We start from the raw sequence: 13,395 nt of genomic DNA, 5'->3' as shown, positions 1-13,395 counted from the left end.
GAAACAGTTATTAATCTCAGCAGGAAATAGGCTAACTTCTCAGTGGAGAACCTCACAGGCTCCATGCTAATTAAATGTCCAGAATGGTCGTTGTGAGCAATGGGATAAGTTGAAATTACATGACTCCTGAAGGAGCACAATGAGAAGAACACAGTACCTAGTGTTCCTGTTGGATTAGAAAATTCCATCCCAATCCAGTATGTCTTCTTCTTCTTCTTCTTCTTTTTTTTTTTTTTTGTGGTACTGGAGTTTGAACTCAGGACCTCATGCTGGCTAGGCAGGTGCTCTACCATCTGAGCCACTCTACCAGCCCTGTTTTGCTTGGATATTTTTCAAGATAGGGTCTCGAGAAGTATTTGCCCAGGCTGGCTTTGAACTGCTATCCTCTTGATCTCTGCCTCCTGAGTAGCTAGGATTACAGGCGTGTGCTGCCAGTGCCTAGCATGTCCTCATTTAATCAATGACATTTTCCAAATAAAGTCACATTCTGCCGTTCCAGGAAGTGCATGAGTTTTGGAAGTACCCAGTACAGATGATATTCGGGAGGAAGGGAAATGGAACAGCACTAACACAAAGGAGCTAGGGAGCAGGCCAGCACCAAATCTGGGTATGTTTTACCAACATCCTACTCCACCATTGTCCTGGAGCAATGGTTGACTAGGTTGAAACCCTTCCTTCCTTCCTTCCTTCCTTCCTTCCTTCCTTCCTTCCTTCCTTCCTTCCTTCCTTCCTTCCTTCCTCCTTCCCTCCCTCCTTTCCTTCCTAGCAGGCATGTTTTCACTGTAACCACTCCTAGCTTTGAGAGAAAACACATAACACATACCTGACAAAGGGGAATAGGACTGTGTGATTAGGTCAATCATTGATTCATCTCTTCTGCTACCAACATTACCACTCCACCAAATGTGAGGTTTCGAATAGTTTTTCCTCATGTAATTGGCTGCTGTTTATTGGTATATACAAATTTATGATTATTATTGCTCATATCTTTTTCTTCAGTTGTTTCTTTATGTCATTTCATTAAGTCCCTCTTTAAGCTGTTGGATGCCTAAAACTCCAACTTGTGTTATATTGCCACTCTTGCTTTCCTCCTCTTCTTCCTCCTTCTTTTTGACATGGTGTCATAGTTATAGCCAGGGGGGCCTTGAACTCTCAATTCTCCCTCAGTCCCAGTGCTGGGATTATAGTTGTGGTACACCGTGTCCAGTTCCTGCTTTCTCCTTAAGTTTTAATTTGCCTGGAATGTCTTTGTTTATCCCTTTGTTTTCAACCTCTATTTAAGAAAAATTTTTGTGGTACTGGGATTTGAACCCAGGGCCTCATACGAGCTAGACAGGTACTCTAGCACTTGAGCCACTCCACCAGCCCTGTTTTGTGTTGGATATTTTTGAGATGGAATCTCTTGATTTTCCTGGGCTGGCTTTGAACCTCTATCCTCCTAATCTTTGCCTCCTGAGTAGCTAGGATTATACACGTGAGCCCCCAGCTCGAGCTCAACCTTTATTTATTTATTTATTTTTAAGATGTTTACTGTAAACAGTGTGGAAGAATTTATTCTGTTCACACTTAGTGTAGGACAGTTGATTTTCCTCTTTCATCTTTGCTGTGCTCATTATTTAACTTATTTCCTCCCTGCCTTCCTTCTTTTCATTCTGACATGAAGGTAGCTAAGATTGAAGTTTCTATGTCAGCGTCATGTCTGGGGTGAGGGGGTGGCGAATCTGCACAGCAGCTATGCTGCCTTCCCCAGGCCAGCTGTGAAGCACAGTTTTGGGAGTCCTTTCTGGCTTTGAAAGCTCCTAATTTACTCCTCCACCTTTTCTAGAGATTTAATGAGTCAGCCAATGTCTTTTCTTCTTCTTTTTTTTTTTTTTGATGGGTCTGAGATTTGAACTCAGGGCTTCACACTTGCAAAGCAGGCGCTCTACCTCTTGAGCCATGCCTCCAGTACACTTTGCTGTGGTTATTTTGGAGATGAGGGGCTAGAGAACTATTGGCCCAGGGCCTCGAACTGAGATCCTCCTGATCTCAGCCTCCCAAGTAACTAGGATTATCGGTGTGAGCTACTGGCGCCTGGCTCCAATGTCATTAAAATTAATTTTTGTTTTAATTAGCTGGAGTTGCTGCTTTTTGCTTCAGCCAAGAACCCTGACTAATCTAATCCCAAGTGTTTTGTTTTGTTTTGTTTTTTCTTAATCAATACTTTGGGACATCTCTGCTCAGTAGCTTTACTCTATTTACTTAGACACATATTAGAGACTGGGCTTGGACCAACAAATCCAACCACCCTACACTCTACAGCAATTCTCCAATAAACTTTTTTGACTTGGTGCTATAGAATGGAAGTTTTTTATTCTCATTTTTATGATAGAAAGATTTGATTTCCCCCTGGGAAAGTAACCCAGATTTCATAGACTTTAAAAATTTTTTTTTTAATTATAAAATTATTCCCTCACTTACAAAAGAAGATAAAACAAAAATTTGAGAGGAAAGAAAGGTCTTTTAGACTTGAACCAGGGCCAGGTTTGGGTTGGGCCAGGTATTTGCAGCTTGCTGCTTGCTCCTGTTTGGTAGGCCACATGGTGCTCCAGGAATGGTCAGAAGTCCCTTCCTGTCACTGAAGGTGAAGTGGGTCAAAGCCGTAAATTTCTGAAGTCATCTGTTAAATCATCCACATCCCAGGACTGTTGAGCAAAGAAATGACAATGGGTGAGGCACTGAGAGGGAAAGGGAGGGACAGATGACAGTGTGATGTTCAAAGAACTGGGGCAAAACCAGAGGGGTGGCAAGAATGTCTAAGAAAAGGAAACTTGGGAGTCCCTTTTGGGAGAGAGGATCAAAAGAGGGAGTGAGACGAGGCGGGGGGCAGTGGGGAGAGAGGAGAGGAGGAAGAGCCAGTGGGGCAGGTGACAGGAGGGAGGCACCTGCAGGATCCGCCTGAGCCGCCTCTGGATGCTTCTGCTGTGTTCCTCTAGTTTATCCCAGGGAGTGAAGAACACTTGCCGGTGGTTTACAAACTTTTCCCAGCAATCAGTAAACTCTGGGGTGGAAGAAGGGAGCCAATGAGACCCCAGGGAAAGGAGCTGCAGCCTCGGGTAGGGACTCCTTCCTCCTTCCCCCTCTTGCTCCCTGGGCATTATTTTCTTCTTGGAATCTTTCCTTCCAGGTGGTGTCAAGTCTTTGGCCTCAGTTGGGCCACCATCCTTCCTTCCTGACCAGCCTTTTCCCCATCCACCTGCCCCATGGCTTGCCCTGCAGGACCAGCGTGTCCTCCATCAGCCGCTGACAGCACTGTCCCTCCTTCCTACCTGGGAGGCTCATGACAGCCACCAGGACCCCGGATTTGTACAGGTGTTGCAGCCCCATCTGAAATTTCCTGATCCAGTGGAAGTACAGGCGGGAGGCGAAAATCCGAAGCGTGAGTCGAGGGAAATGGTTTTTGAGCTCAGCCAATGCGCAGGCACAGGCCAGGCAGGGGCTCCATGTGATATAGCAGGTGATTTGGTAGTCCTGGTCTTGCTCCAGTCCCATTGAATGGATCCTCTTAATAAAGCGAATTTCTGCATGGTGACCCTTCTAGAGGGGTTCCAGAGAGAAGAAAGGGTTAGATGGCAGAGGCTGCATATGGTGTGGTGATGGGGTCTGTCCTGTGAATTTTCTAGTGGAGGCTTCTTGCCCCAGCACAAGGAATGACCTGCTTCCTGCACTCAGTCACCTAGCCACTAACTCCGTGTTCCCAAAGCTCCCAAGGCCTTTTCTAAGTCTGACAAGGATCCCAGTGCCAGAATAAAGGGGTCAGCAAACAGACCACACCTCCAGGGCACAGTTCCAAATGCTCTGTGATCTTGCCTTGGGACACTAGCCCAAGATGTTTTACCCTAGGATCCTCAGGAGAAGGTGGGAATGGGAGAGGGAGGGACGAGCAGGCTCACAGACAGCGGCAATGCGGGAGGCAGGTGTGTGATAGCACCTTGGTTTCTCCAACGCCAAGGCGCTGGCTGAGCTGAGATGGGAGGTGAGTAAACACTAACATCTCCACGAGTGGCAGGAAGAGCATTCTGTGGGAGGGAACAGCCTCTGTGAGGTCCACGGAGGACGGAAAGAATGTGGACAGCCAGGGGTTGGAACACAACAAAGGTTAGGAAGACAGAGGGCATTGACATGACAATTGGGCACCTTCCAGGCTCGCATGACCCAAATTTTTTCCTGCACACCCGATGGAGTGTGCCACCTGCCTGCTGCGCACTGAGAGCTCCTGTGTGGCACCTTGTTTTGAAGGCAGCCTTTGGCAGGCCACTGTGGCCGGGAGCCATTGGGCTGCTCCAGCTGGTAGCACAGGTAGGTCCTCCTGCGGAAGTAGGGCTTCTGGACCTGCTGCTGGTTGTTAAACTGGTAGAGGAATATGTCTTCCTTCAGCAGACTCATCGGGCTTCTGGGTGACAAGAAACAAGTCAAAGATGCAGAGTCCTCCGGAGCCCCCCGGGTTGGGCTCCACTCAGCTCACTCTCAGGGCCCAACTCGGTGGGTTCTTGGGCCCCAGGGGAGGTCAGGGAGGGCTGGGGAAGGAGGAGCAGGGGGCGCTGCATGCTGCTCCTATCCTCCCCACTGGCAGGGCCATCACCATAGCCTGTGCTTGAGGCTGTTTGCACGAGAACACTTAGCCCTTGTCACTGGGATGCCTCCGGAAGCCCCTCCCTGAACTGCGGTGCATTTTTCTCTTGGACAACAGTGCATCTCTTCTGGCTCAGACCTTTTGCTCCATGTCACTCACACACCTTCATCCTGAGCCCCAGACCCTACAGTCCTGCTACCAGTTGGGCGATCCCTCCTGGGGATCCCAGAGACGTTGGAACCCCAATATGTCTAACACCAGGGCGTTTCTCTGGAGAGGGAGGTGATAGAAGCCAGTATTCCCTCAAACTCTGTTTTCTTTGCTAAGATGTGTGGATAGGAATTTTGTCTGCTCAAATAACGTAGATGCAGCAACCAGGAGAAACTGTTGTCACCAGGTAGTGTTGTAGCTGTGACTTTTGGTTGAAGGACTTACATAGCTTTGTTTTGCAGAGCTAGGGATGGAACTCGGGGTTAGCACATGCGAGGCAAGGCAAGTACCTCTACCACAGTGCAACACCTTCAACTCTACTGAATATTTTTTTGGTGGTACGAGGAGTTGAACTCAAGGCCTCACACTTGCTAGGCAGGTGCTCTATCACTGGAGCCACTCACCCAATCCTGGATACTTTTTGCACAGATGGAAGCAGTGACAGAAACCCACAGAGAAGCCCACAGAAGGCACATGTATGAAGCTCACGGCACGAGGACATTAATGGTTAAGTGTCTTGTGGACACCCAGCACACCATCTTTCTGGACACTCTGACATACTAGTCAAGACAAACAGGTCTTAGTCAGGCTGAGGTGACTACGAACCCTCACAATTGTGTCTAAACAGGAAATTCAGACTGAGGGTGTTGGTCCTCAGGGCACAGATGAGTTAAGTTTCAAAATACCAATTCCTGCAAACAATTGATACTGCTAGCATCTGTTACGCTAATTAACAAAGCCACAAATTTCATCAGTAGAAACCTGTTTTTGACACCTGCAGATCAGGTGGATCTGCAGGAAGACTGCTGAAGAGCTGGTAGACTGTCCCTGGGCCATGGCCTTGGCTTAACAGTCAGTCATCCTCAAATAGGGCAATTGGCCGCCCTCCAGGTAAGGGCTAAAACAAAAACGTGTGTACAACTGCCCTGTTTACCTGGGCACTTCCATATTAACACTGAGGCACCTACCCAGTCCTGGGCAAATTGGCCCCCATCAAAATTGGTATTTTAATACAATTTTAGACAGTTACTCTCTTGATAACAAACTAAGAACCTTGACTTCAAGAGATAAAGGGGGTGCTAGAAAACAATTTGTAAGAATTAAGACTGAGTTTTGTTTCACATCCCTAGTATCTGTCTTCATAGGAAACAATGTACCTCCTTATCTCCTAGTTTTTCTTCCACAAAGCACAAATTGCACGTGTGTGCCAGTATTTACAATGCAATTTATAAAGACGGCTTTATAGCCACCCTCAAGCCTTATACCATTCATCCTGCAACCTCAGGTCTGTAGCTGAACTTGGAAACCGGCTTTAAGGAATCAGACCGCTACAGACACAGAATGTGGGGGGAGGGAGTGGGGGCTTCAGAAGAAACGGAGCTGAGGCTCCAGGGGAGGGGGAGCTCCACAGGCACCTCATCCTCCCATCAGGCCCATCAACCTCTCCCCTTCACTGTGTCTGCTTGCTAAGATTCCATTTCCTGCTCACAAGACTACTCTTGGTCTTGGGAAAGTCCCTCGTATGTGCCTATCCTCCTACATCTGCCTGAGCTAGGGTTACACCCCTTTTGTGCCTCAGTCACCGGGGTGGGGTGGTCCTAGGGTGGTTTTCCCTCCCTGGCCCCCAGCCCATCTTCTTTCCTCTCGGCCCTCCCTCGTACCTGACCTGTGGAGCGCCCTGCAGCATCCTGGGTAGGCCGGTCCCAGCCCTGCTTTTGGTATCCTTATGTTCTGGGTCCTTGGCTCTGGGAGACCCCAGATCTGTGAGTGACCTCCGGAGCCTTCTGAAAGCAGGCCCCACCCTCTTCCTGCTTCAGCTCCAGAATGGGAGGGCCAAGGGCTCAGACCCACCTTCTGTCCTTCCCTCTGTTCCCCGGCTCAGCAAAATTGGGGCCTGTGTTGGAGACAGGCCCCCTCGTGTAGCAGAACCACCAGGATTGCAAAGAGAAAGAGAAAGTCACTGATGCAGGCAGGAGGGAGGCGGGCGAAGGACAGGACAGACCCCCCTCCCTGGAGGCGGGCGACTGGAGCCCTCTCCACACCACCCCTCCATAGCACTCGTGGTTTTGTTTCCCAGCAGGACTCTGTGCATGATTCAAAGATGGAGCTGACGGCACGGGGTTTCCAACCCCAGGGGAGGCAGGTGTGTTGATGGAGCCTGTGCCCCACCCATTACTGAATCCCCTAATATCCTTGACAGGGGAGATCTATAACTCTGGCATCTCAGAGGTCTCAGCACAGAGGTTTCTTAGCTTTGCTTGAGGTCACACAGCAAATAAGCAACAGAGCTGTTGTGCTCACCAGGTCTGCCTGGCTGTTCCCTCCTCCACAACTGGCCACTTCCGTGTCCCTTGTTCCCAGGAAAGGAGTGGGGGAGGAGAGAACAGAGGAGGGGACTTGCTGCCCCTGCAGGGCCTCCAGGTCTGAGAATCAAGGACTTGGACTTCAAGTTCACATTCCTGAAGCTATCTGCCTGCCTTGGCAAAGTGAAAAACCTCGGATTCTCAGATTAAAAAAACAAAGGGCATTTTGTGAAAGTTGAATCCTGAGGGAGGAGGACTTGGAGCCTTCCCTGGTCACCCCCAAGTCCTGACTTCACATGCACAGGAGTCCTCGTGAACACTGCAAGTGTGAGCAGGCCTGAAGAGCTGCGGGGGGAACCTTTCATTGTGCTCAGGAACGTACAGTGCCAGGCTCATAGTTAATAAGCTGACACAGGGTGACATTACCTTAACTTCCCCATACCCCCTTTCTGCTCACTTGCCTCAGAATGGCACCTGGTACAACAGAGATTGGAGCAAGAGTTTAGAGGGTCACTGGTAATGCCATCCCCTCCACCCTCATTTGTCCTAATGTCCATGCAAGATTCCAGAGTGAGCTGGGCCCTTCCAGGAAGAGAGATCATATCTGCACACTGGGGTGTTTGTCCATATAGCCAGATGGGTGCCTCTTTGTGCCTCCCTCCTTGGGGGAGATTGAGAAGAAGGAAAGCATCAAGGCAGGCACATGACATAGCCAGAGGGAAGCCCTGGGTGATGCCTTCAGGAACCATGCTCAGGGACCCCAGCAGGGGTAGGGGGAGCAAAGGAAGGATCAGCTGGTGGTGTGTAGCTGTGTTCAATGATTTCCCACACTGGCAGAATTCTTCCTGCTGAACCTCCTGTGTCTTCCTGTCTGAAGTTACCCTATGTCAGGCTGAGCTCTTGCTTTGTCACTGTGTCATGGAATGGCAGAGGAGGGCAGGGGCTAGTAGCCCAGGCCAACCTAGGTGTTGCCTAAGCTTTCTCCCAAACACTTTCATCGGTACCTTGCTGCAGACTCGGGTCCTTTGTCACCTGGATCACCTGACCTGTCCCTTCCGGCTCTCTTGTCCCCCTCTATTTTGCCTGAGGAGAAGCTCTGTCAAATCCCGTGTCTCTTTCGCTACCCTACAATTTTATGTATACTTTTGTTACTTTTTTCTCCACAGTCCCCACCACCATAGCTACAGTTTCATCTCTGGGAGGGATTTGGGAACCAGACAAGGTGGATGATGGTGATGGATGGAAGACTCCAGGATCCTGGAAGGGGTTATTGGCCAGGTTGGGGATTCCATGGGAGGCTAACACAGAGAACAAGGGCTTCTGAACTCCCCACCTAGTTCAGCCTAAGAAGGCCCTAAGTCAGTCAGTCATGGGCCCAAATTCATGTGTTGAAGCCTAAAGCCCCAGAACTCAGAATGGGAACCATATTTGGACACAGGCTCTTTAAAGATGGTAATTGCATTAAAATTAGGCCTTTAGGGTGAGCCCTGATCCAATCTGATTGGTGACCTTATAGAAAAAGGAAATTTGGGCATACGGAGACATGTCAGGGTCACACAGAACCAGAGGAAAGACACGTGAGGACTTGGCCAGAAGTGACGGAGCCAGGGAGAGAGGCCTCAGAAGAAACAATCCCATCTATCCCTCGGTCATGGCCTTCTGGCTTTCAGAACTGTGAGAAAGCCAAGTCTGGGGTCTCAGCACTTGATCAGTGGCATCTGATCTAACGCAGCCCTGGGTCTAACGGCCACTTCCTACAGGATGGTCATTCTCTGAGACCCCCGCCAGCCTCCAACAGTGGTTCTCCTGTCTTTCCATTCATGCTTTGCACATCTACCCACTATCCAGTTTAATAACAAGACTCAGCTACCACATCGAGATTGATGGCGCCAGGTTGGGGGGCAGAAGGAGGAGGGGGTCTGCCCAGAGGAGGCTGCACTAAGGCAGGGAGGACAGGGGAGGTGGCGGGAGCATTTGTGGGCAGCAGCAGAGGGCAGGAGTGGGAAGCAGGAGGCCAGGCAGGGAGGGTTCTGGTCTGAGCAGAGGAGGCCTGGTGAAGGTAGACAGGAGGGGCAAGGAGAGGTGACAAGGCATGAGGGAGCCCCTCACCCAAGAATCTTCTTCAGTTCATTTTTCAGGAACCTATTATTTCTAGATAGTCCTTTCCATGGCATGAATGACTCTCCCTTGTTGTACACAAAGTTTTCCCAACAGTCTTCAAATTCTGAGATAAAAGAGGAGAGAAGGCAGTCAGCCCAATAGACCTCTCTCCCTTCCCACACTGGCTCCCCTGGGGCGCTCACTCTTGGCATCCCTGACATGCCCGATCTTTATCCCAGCCTTTTTGTAGCCCTGACCTCCCACCATCTCTCACCTTGGAAGGTCATGACCTTCACCTGGGCCCCTTCCTGATACAGCTTGCGAAGCCCATTCTGGTACGCGGAGTTCCAGAAGTAGTAGAGGCGGGCGGAGAAGATGGTGAGGCTCACGTTGCGGTGAGTGGCCAGGAAGCTGGCCATCTCGTCTGCACACGTAGAGCAGGGGCTCCAGGATATATACCAGGTGACCTGGTAGTCCTCCGCGGGGTCCAGCATGTGCTCGTGGAACCAGTAGAGGAAGCACTGCTCTGCGTGGAGACATGTCCTGGAGTAGTACTGGTGGAGAGAGGGGATCATCCTGGAGCAGGCGACATGGAGGGGGGACGAGGGATAGGGCAGGAGCCCCCAGAATATAAACTGTCTCATAAAGAATTTTAGGGCAGGCAGAGTGGCTCAAGTGGCAGCACATCTGCCTACCAAATATGAGGCCCTGAGTTCAAACCCCAGTACTACCAAAAAAAAAAAAATAATTTTATATCAATTATACATGGAAATGTTACATATATTGGACTACATAAGTCATTAAGATTGATTTTTTCTGCCAACTTCCTTCCTTCCTCACTTCCCTCCCTCCTTCCCTCTTTCCCTCCATCCCTCCCTCCTTCCCTCTTTCCCTCCATCCCTCCCTCCTTCCCTCAGTACTGGGATTTGAACTTAAGGCTCATACTTGCTGGGCAGGTGCTCTACCACTTGAGCCACGCCCCAGCCTTTTAGGTTGTTTTTCAGAGAGGGTCTCACACTTTTCTTTTTTTTTTTTTTTTTTTGCCTGGGGCTGGCCTGAGACCATGGACCAGGATCTTCCTATTGATCCCTCTTGTGTAGCTGGAATTACAGGTGTGCACCACCACACCTGACCTCCTTTCTGACAACTTTTAAAACAATGGGCACTAGGAAGAAATGACATGTATGGCTCCTAGTGTGTCCTATCAAATAACTGATATGGGGCAAGCCTCCCTGCCACAAAGGGCTCCCTTCACCCAAACATTCTGGAAAAGACTGCAGTCTGGGTGGTAGAAGAGAGCAGATGTGTGGGGACATTCACAGGACATTAGCAGTCAGTGCAGCAGCTACAAGGGGGTATTCCTGCCCCTGGCAACTGCTGGAGAAGTGTGGTCCTTTGGGTGATAACACATCCTTGTCATGGAGGGGCAGGTTGTGACAGGGGCAGGCCTGGACAGCCCACAGCCTGTAGGGCCAGATAAGGTGCTGGATATTCAACACACCCAACCTTCTAGATAGTTTTTTCTATGACTGCTAGATACTTACTCAGTTACAAAGTTTTGGGAAACAGGCGCTTTGCTAGTGGACTGGAGTGACTGACTCTAAACAGGTTTTTTTTTTTTTTGGTGAAAAGTCAAACACCATCATTCACCAGATTCCAGGACGGCTGTCTGGCATTTTACTGGTTATTTTTTCTGCATTCTCACCTGGCTTAGCTCCTGCCTGAGATGGGAAGAGTCTGGCCCGTACCTGTTTTGTAAAGACCCCACGGTCCAGGGGGTTGGTTAAGCCGTGCTGTGTTCTTTTTACTTGGTAGCACAGGAAGGTGTTGTGACGACCAGTGGCATAAAATAGGTTTTTAAAGTTGAAGTAGAATATTTCTTTATATAACTTCTCAAGGCGCTTTCTGGGGACACAAGAGAGAAAAGGAAAAACTGCAGGGTGTACCCTGGAGTGACTCCAGCTGCTGTCCACTGAACAAGGTGCCCTGGAGCCCCTGGGCTCTGTCTCCCCACAACTCTCCACAGCCCTGAGAATTTCTGGACTCTTTCCAGAAAGAAAGCCTGGGGAGACAGGCAGAAGGGGGCAAGCTGCTCGAGGGGTGCCCCTACCACATGGGCCCTAGCTCAGGGTTGACTCTCGAAATGTTCCTGCCCACTCCCCTGACAACCCGTTAGACATCCTCCACCACGAAATAATTATATTTCACTTCACTGTATTGGTCCTGGCTTTTCACCTATACACAATTTTGCTCTGTTTTAAGTATCAGAAGTCACTGAATCCTGTCCCAGCCCTGCGGGAGCCACTTTCATTTGATAGTCAGGGATCCCCAGCGGGACCATGTGCCCAAATGGAGCTGGGTCCCTTGTGCACCCCGTCATCTGCAGGAGTCTACACGTTGGGATGGTAATTTTCTTTTTTACTTAATTTAAAAATGCGAGCATTTTTCCTGTTCATTCTATTTTCTTTTCCAAACATCATTTTATCAGTGTAGGTCTAAGAGGTGAAGTGTGATTGAGGTCATGGGGACCTTTTGCAGCCACTCTTCATCTTACCCCCGAGTTGACCCATCCTGCCACAGAGAGCTTCTCCCTCCATCTCTAGCCATCCCTAAGACTGTGTTTAAAACAGTGCAATTGACTCAAAGTGCCAAAAGTCTGCTTTGATCAGACTTTTTGTTGAATTTTGATCAATGACAGGAATGACCAGAAGACCTGTGGCAGCCCCATACAGCTCCACACATTTTTCCTTTCTCCACAGGAAGGAAGAATGGAGCTGGGCGGAGGTGGTGGGTAGGGTGGCCAATTTAGAAGTAGCAGTGGGGCCTGGGTTGAAAAGGGCAAAGCCTCTCCAGAGGAGAGGATGTTAGGAGGAGAGAGAGTGTTATGGAGAAGGCTGGGGAGGGAAAGAGACCAGGGCTGGGACCCGAGAGGAAGAGGCCCCAGGGCACAATAGGGCCACCAAGAAAGGAGCGGCTGCTGCAGAAGGGCGGGTGGGGCAAAAAGGCCAGCAGTACCTGATGTGTGGGGACTGTTCCAGGCAACTTTGACAGGCTGGTCTCAGATTTGTTCTTGGTCCCGGCAGCTGGAGTGGCATTTCCTATTTTCAGGCCCCAAGTTTTGGGAGACCCCTGATTTGTGAATAACTTCCAGGGCTGTCTGAGTACAGGCTCCACCTTCTTCCTGCTTCAGCCCCAGAATGGGAGGATCTGGGGCGGTTCTACTGCCTCAGGCTCAGATCCACCTTCTATCCTTCCCTCTGTCCCCTGGCTTAGGGCCTGTGCTGCAGACATACCCCCTCGTGTGGCAGGACCACAAGGTTTGCAAAGGGAAAGAGAAAGTCACTGATGCAGGAGGGAGGAGGCGGGTGCAGGGGCGGGGTGAGGGACAGAGCAGATGCTCCTCCCCAGTAGCCAGTGGCGGCTGGAGCCCCCTCCACCCCACCTCTCAGCCCAGGCTGCGCCTGCCTGTTGAGTGAAGGGAGGTTTTGAGACTCTGGGGGCAATGGGAGTGTCGATTCCGGATGGGGACTCCTGATTCCCTTCTTTTATCACAGGAGCAAAGGGACAGACAGGCTTTGGGCTCCTAAGTCTGTGCTTGGGTCTTTGCATCAGTGTCCTGTAACTTCCCAGCTGCACATGGAGTGGACAGGCCAGCAGCTCACTGGGTATGATGGGGATACAGGCTCAGAAATGGAGACTGACTGATTGCTCAGGACCAGACAGCTGCAGATGCCAGAGCTAGAACTGGAGCTCGCCTTGGTCAACTTGCTTGAGATCCCAGCTGTCCCTTCTGTTTCTCACTGCAATGTCACACAGGGCAGACTGACAGCTTGCTGCCCACACAGACCTCTGGAGGGTGGCAGTGAGGACCATGAGGTTGTGAAACACACACACACACACACACACACACACACACGTGCACGCCCAACTTTGTGATTATTTAACTCCATCTAAGAATAAAACCCAGAATTCTTTGTACATTGTGTCGAATAATCTTCCTAAAAATTTTTCAATGGGATTTTTGTCTCAGGTGAAGTTCTACTCGCTGTGGAGGCCCTGGTCTCTTCTGAAGGCAGAACCTTGTCCAGAGGCTGATGAAGAGTAGCTGTTAGGATGTGTGGCAGCTTGAACTTTGGAGGGTGGGTGAAGTTTTCTGTGCCCATGGAAGAC

The 13,395-nt window shown here is 50.1% G+C and overlaps 1 protein-coding gene across 5 annotated transcripts; it reads right to left on the bottom strand.

Moving 5' to 3' along the window:
* Positions 1-2,333: 2,333 nt before the first annotated feature.
* On the bottom strand, positions 2,334-12,562 carry LOC109692930 (DNA dC->dU-editing enzyme APOBEC-3H). 5 transcript variants are annotated; one of them, XM_020173901.2, is made up of 8 exons: positions 12,241-12,562; positions 10,974-11,130; positions 9,500-9,779; positions 9,235-9,349; positions 4,267-4,432; positions 3,309-3,576; positions 2,925-3,040; positions 2,334-2,684 (listed from the first exon to the last, which is right to left on the bottom strand). In XM_020173901.2, exons 1-8 carry the CDS (start codon positions 12,318-12,320, stop codon positions 2,634-2,636), a joined length of 1,233 nt encoding a protein of 410 aa, XP_020029490.1. In that variant the 5' UTR covers positions 12,321-12,562; the 3' UTR covers positions 2,334-2,633. The 5 variants fall into 5 exon arrangements, 4 of the variants coding, with proteins under 4 accessions (XP_020029490.1, XP_020029499.1, XP_073940611.1 ...); XM_020173910.2 differs by having other exon boundaries at positions 4,267-4,429; XM_074084510.1 differs by lacking the exon at positions 9,235-9,349 and having other exon boundaries at positions 9,500-9,801.
* Between the last annotated feature and the right edge of the window lie 833 nt (positions 12,563-13,395).

This window comes from Castor canadensis, chromosome 8, assembly GCF_047511655.1.
Source record: "Castor canadensis chromosome 8, mCasCan1.hap1v2, whole genome shotgun sequence".
NCBI lineage: Eukaryota > Metazoa > Chordata > Mammalia > Rodentia > Castoridae > Castor > Castor canadensis.
This window is presented reverse-complemented; position numbering and strand designations above follow the sequence as displayed.

What these genes read in the sequence shown, in the direction of transcription:
- LOC109692930 (XM_020173901.2), bottom strand. Translation starts at nt 12,320, where the DNA reads ATGCCACTCCAGCTGCCGGGACCAAGAACAAATCTGAGACCAGCCTGT. An exon ending in GAACTGAAGAAGATTCTTGG is followed by an intron (nt 4,433 to 9,234) that starts GTGAGGGGCTCC and finishes CTTGTCACCCAG; the next exon opens with AAGCCCGATGAGTCTGCTGA. An exon ending in GGCTGTCATGAGCCTCCCAG is followed by an intron (nt 3,041 to 3,308) that starts GTAGGAAGGAGG and finishes CTTCCACCCCAG; the next exon opens with AGTTTACTGATTGCTGGGAA.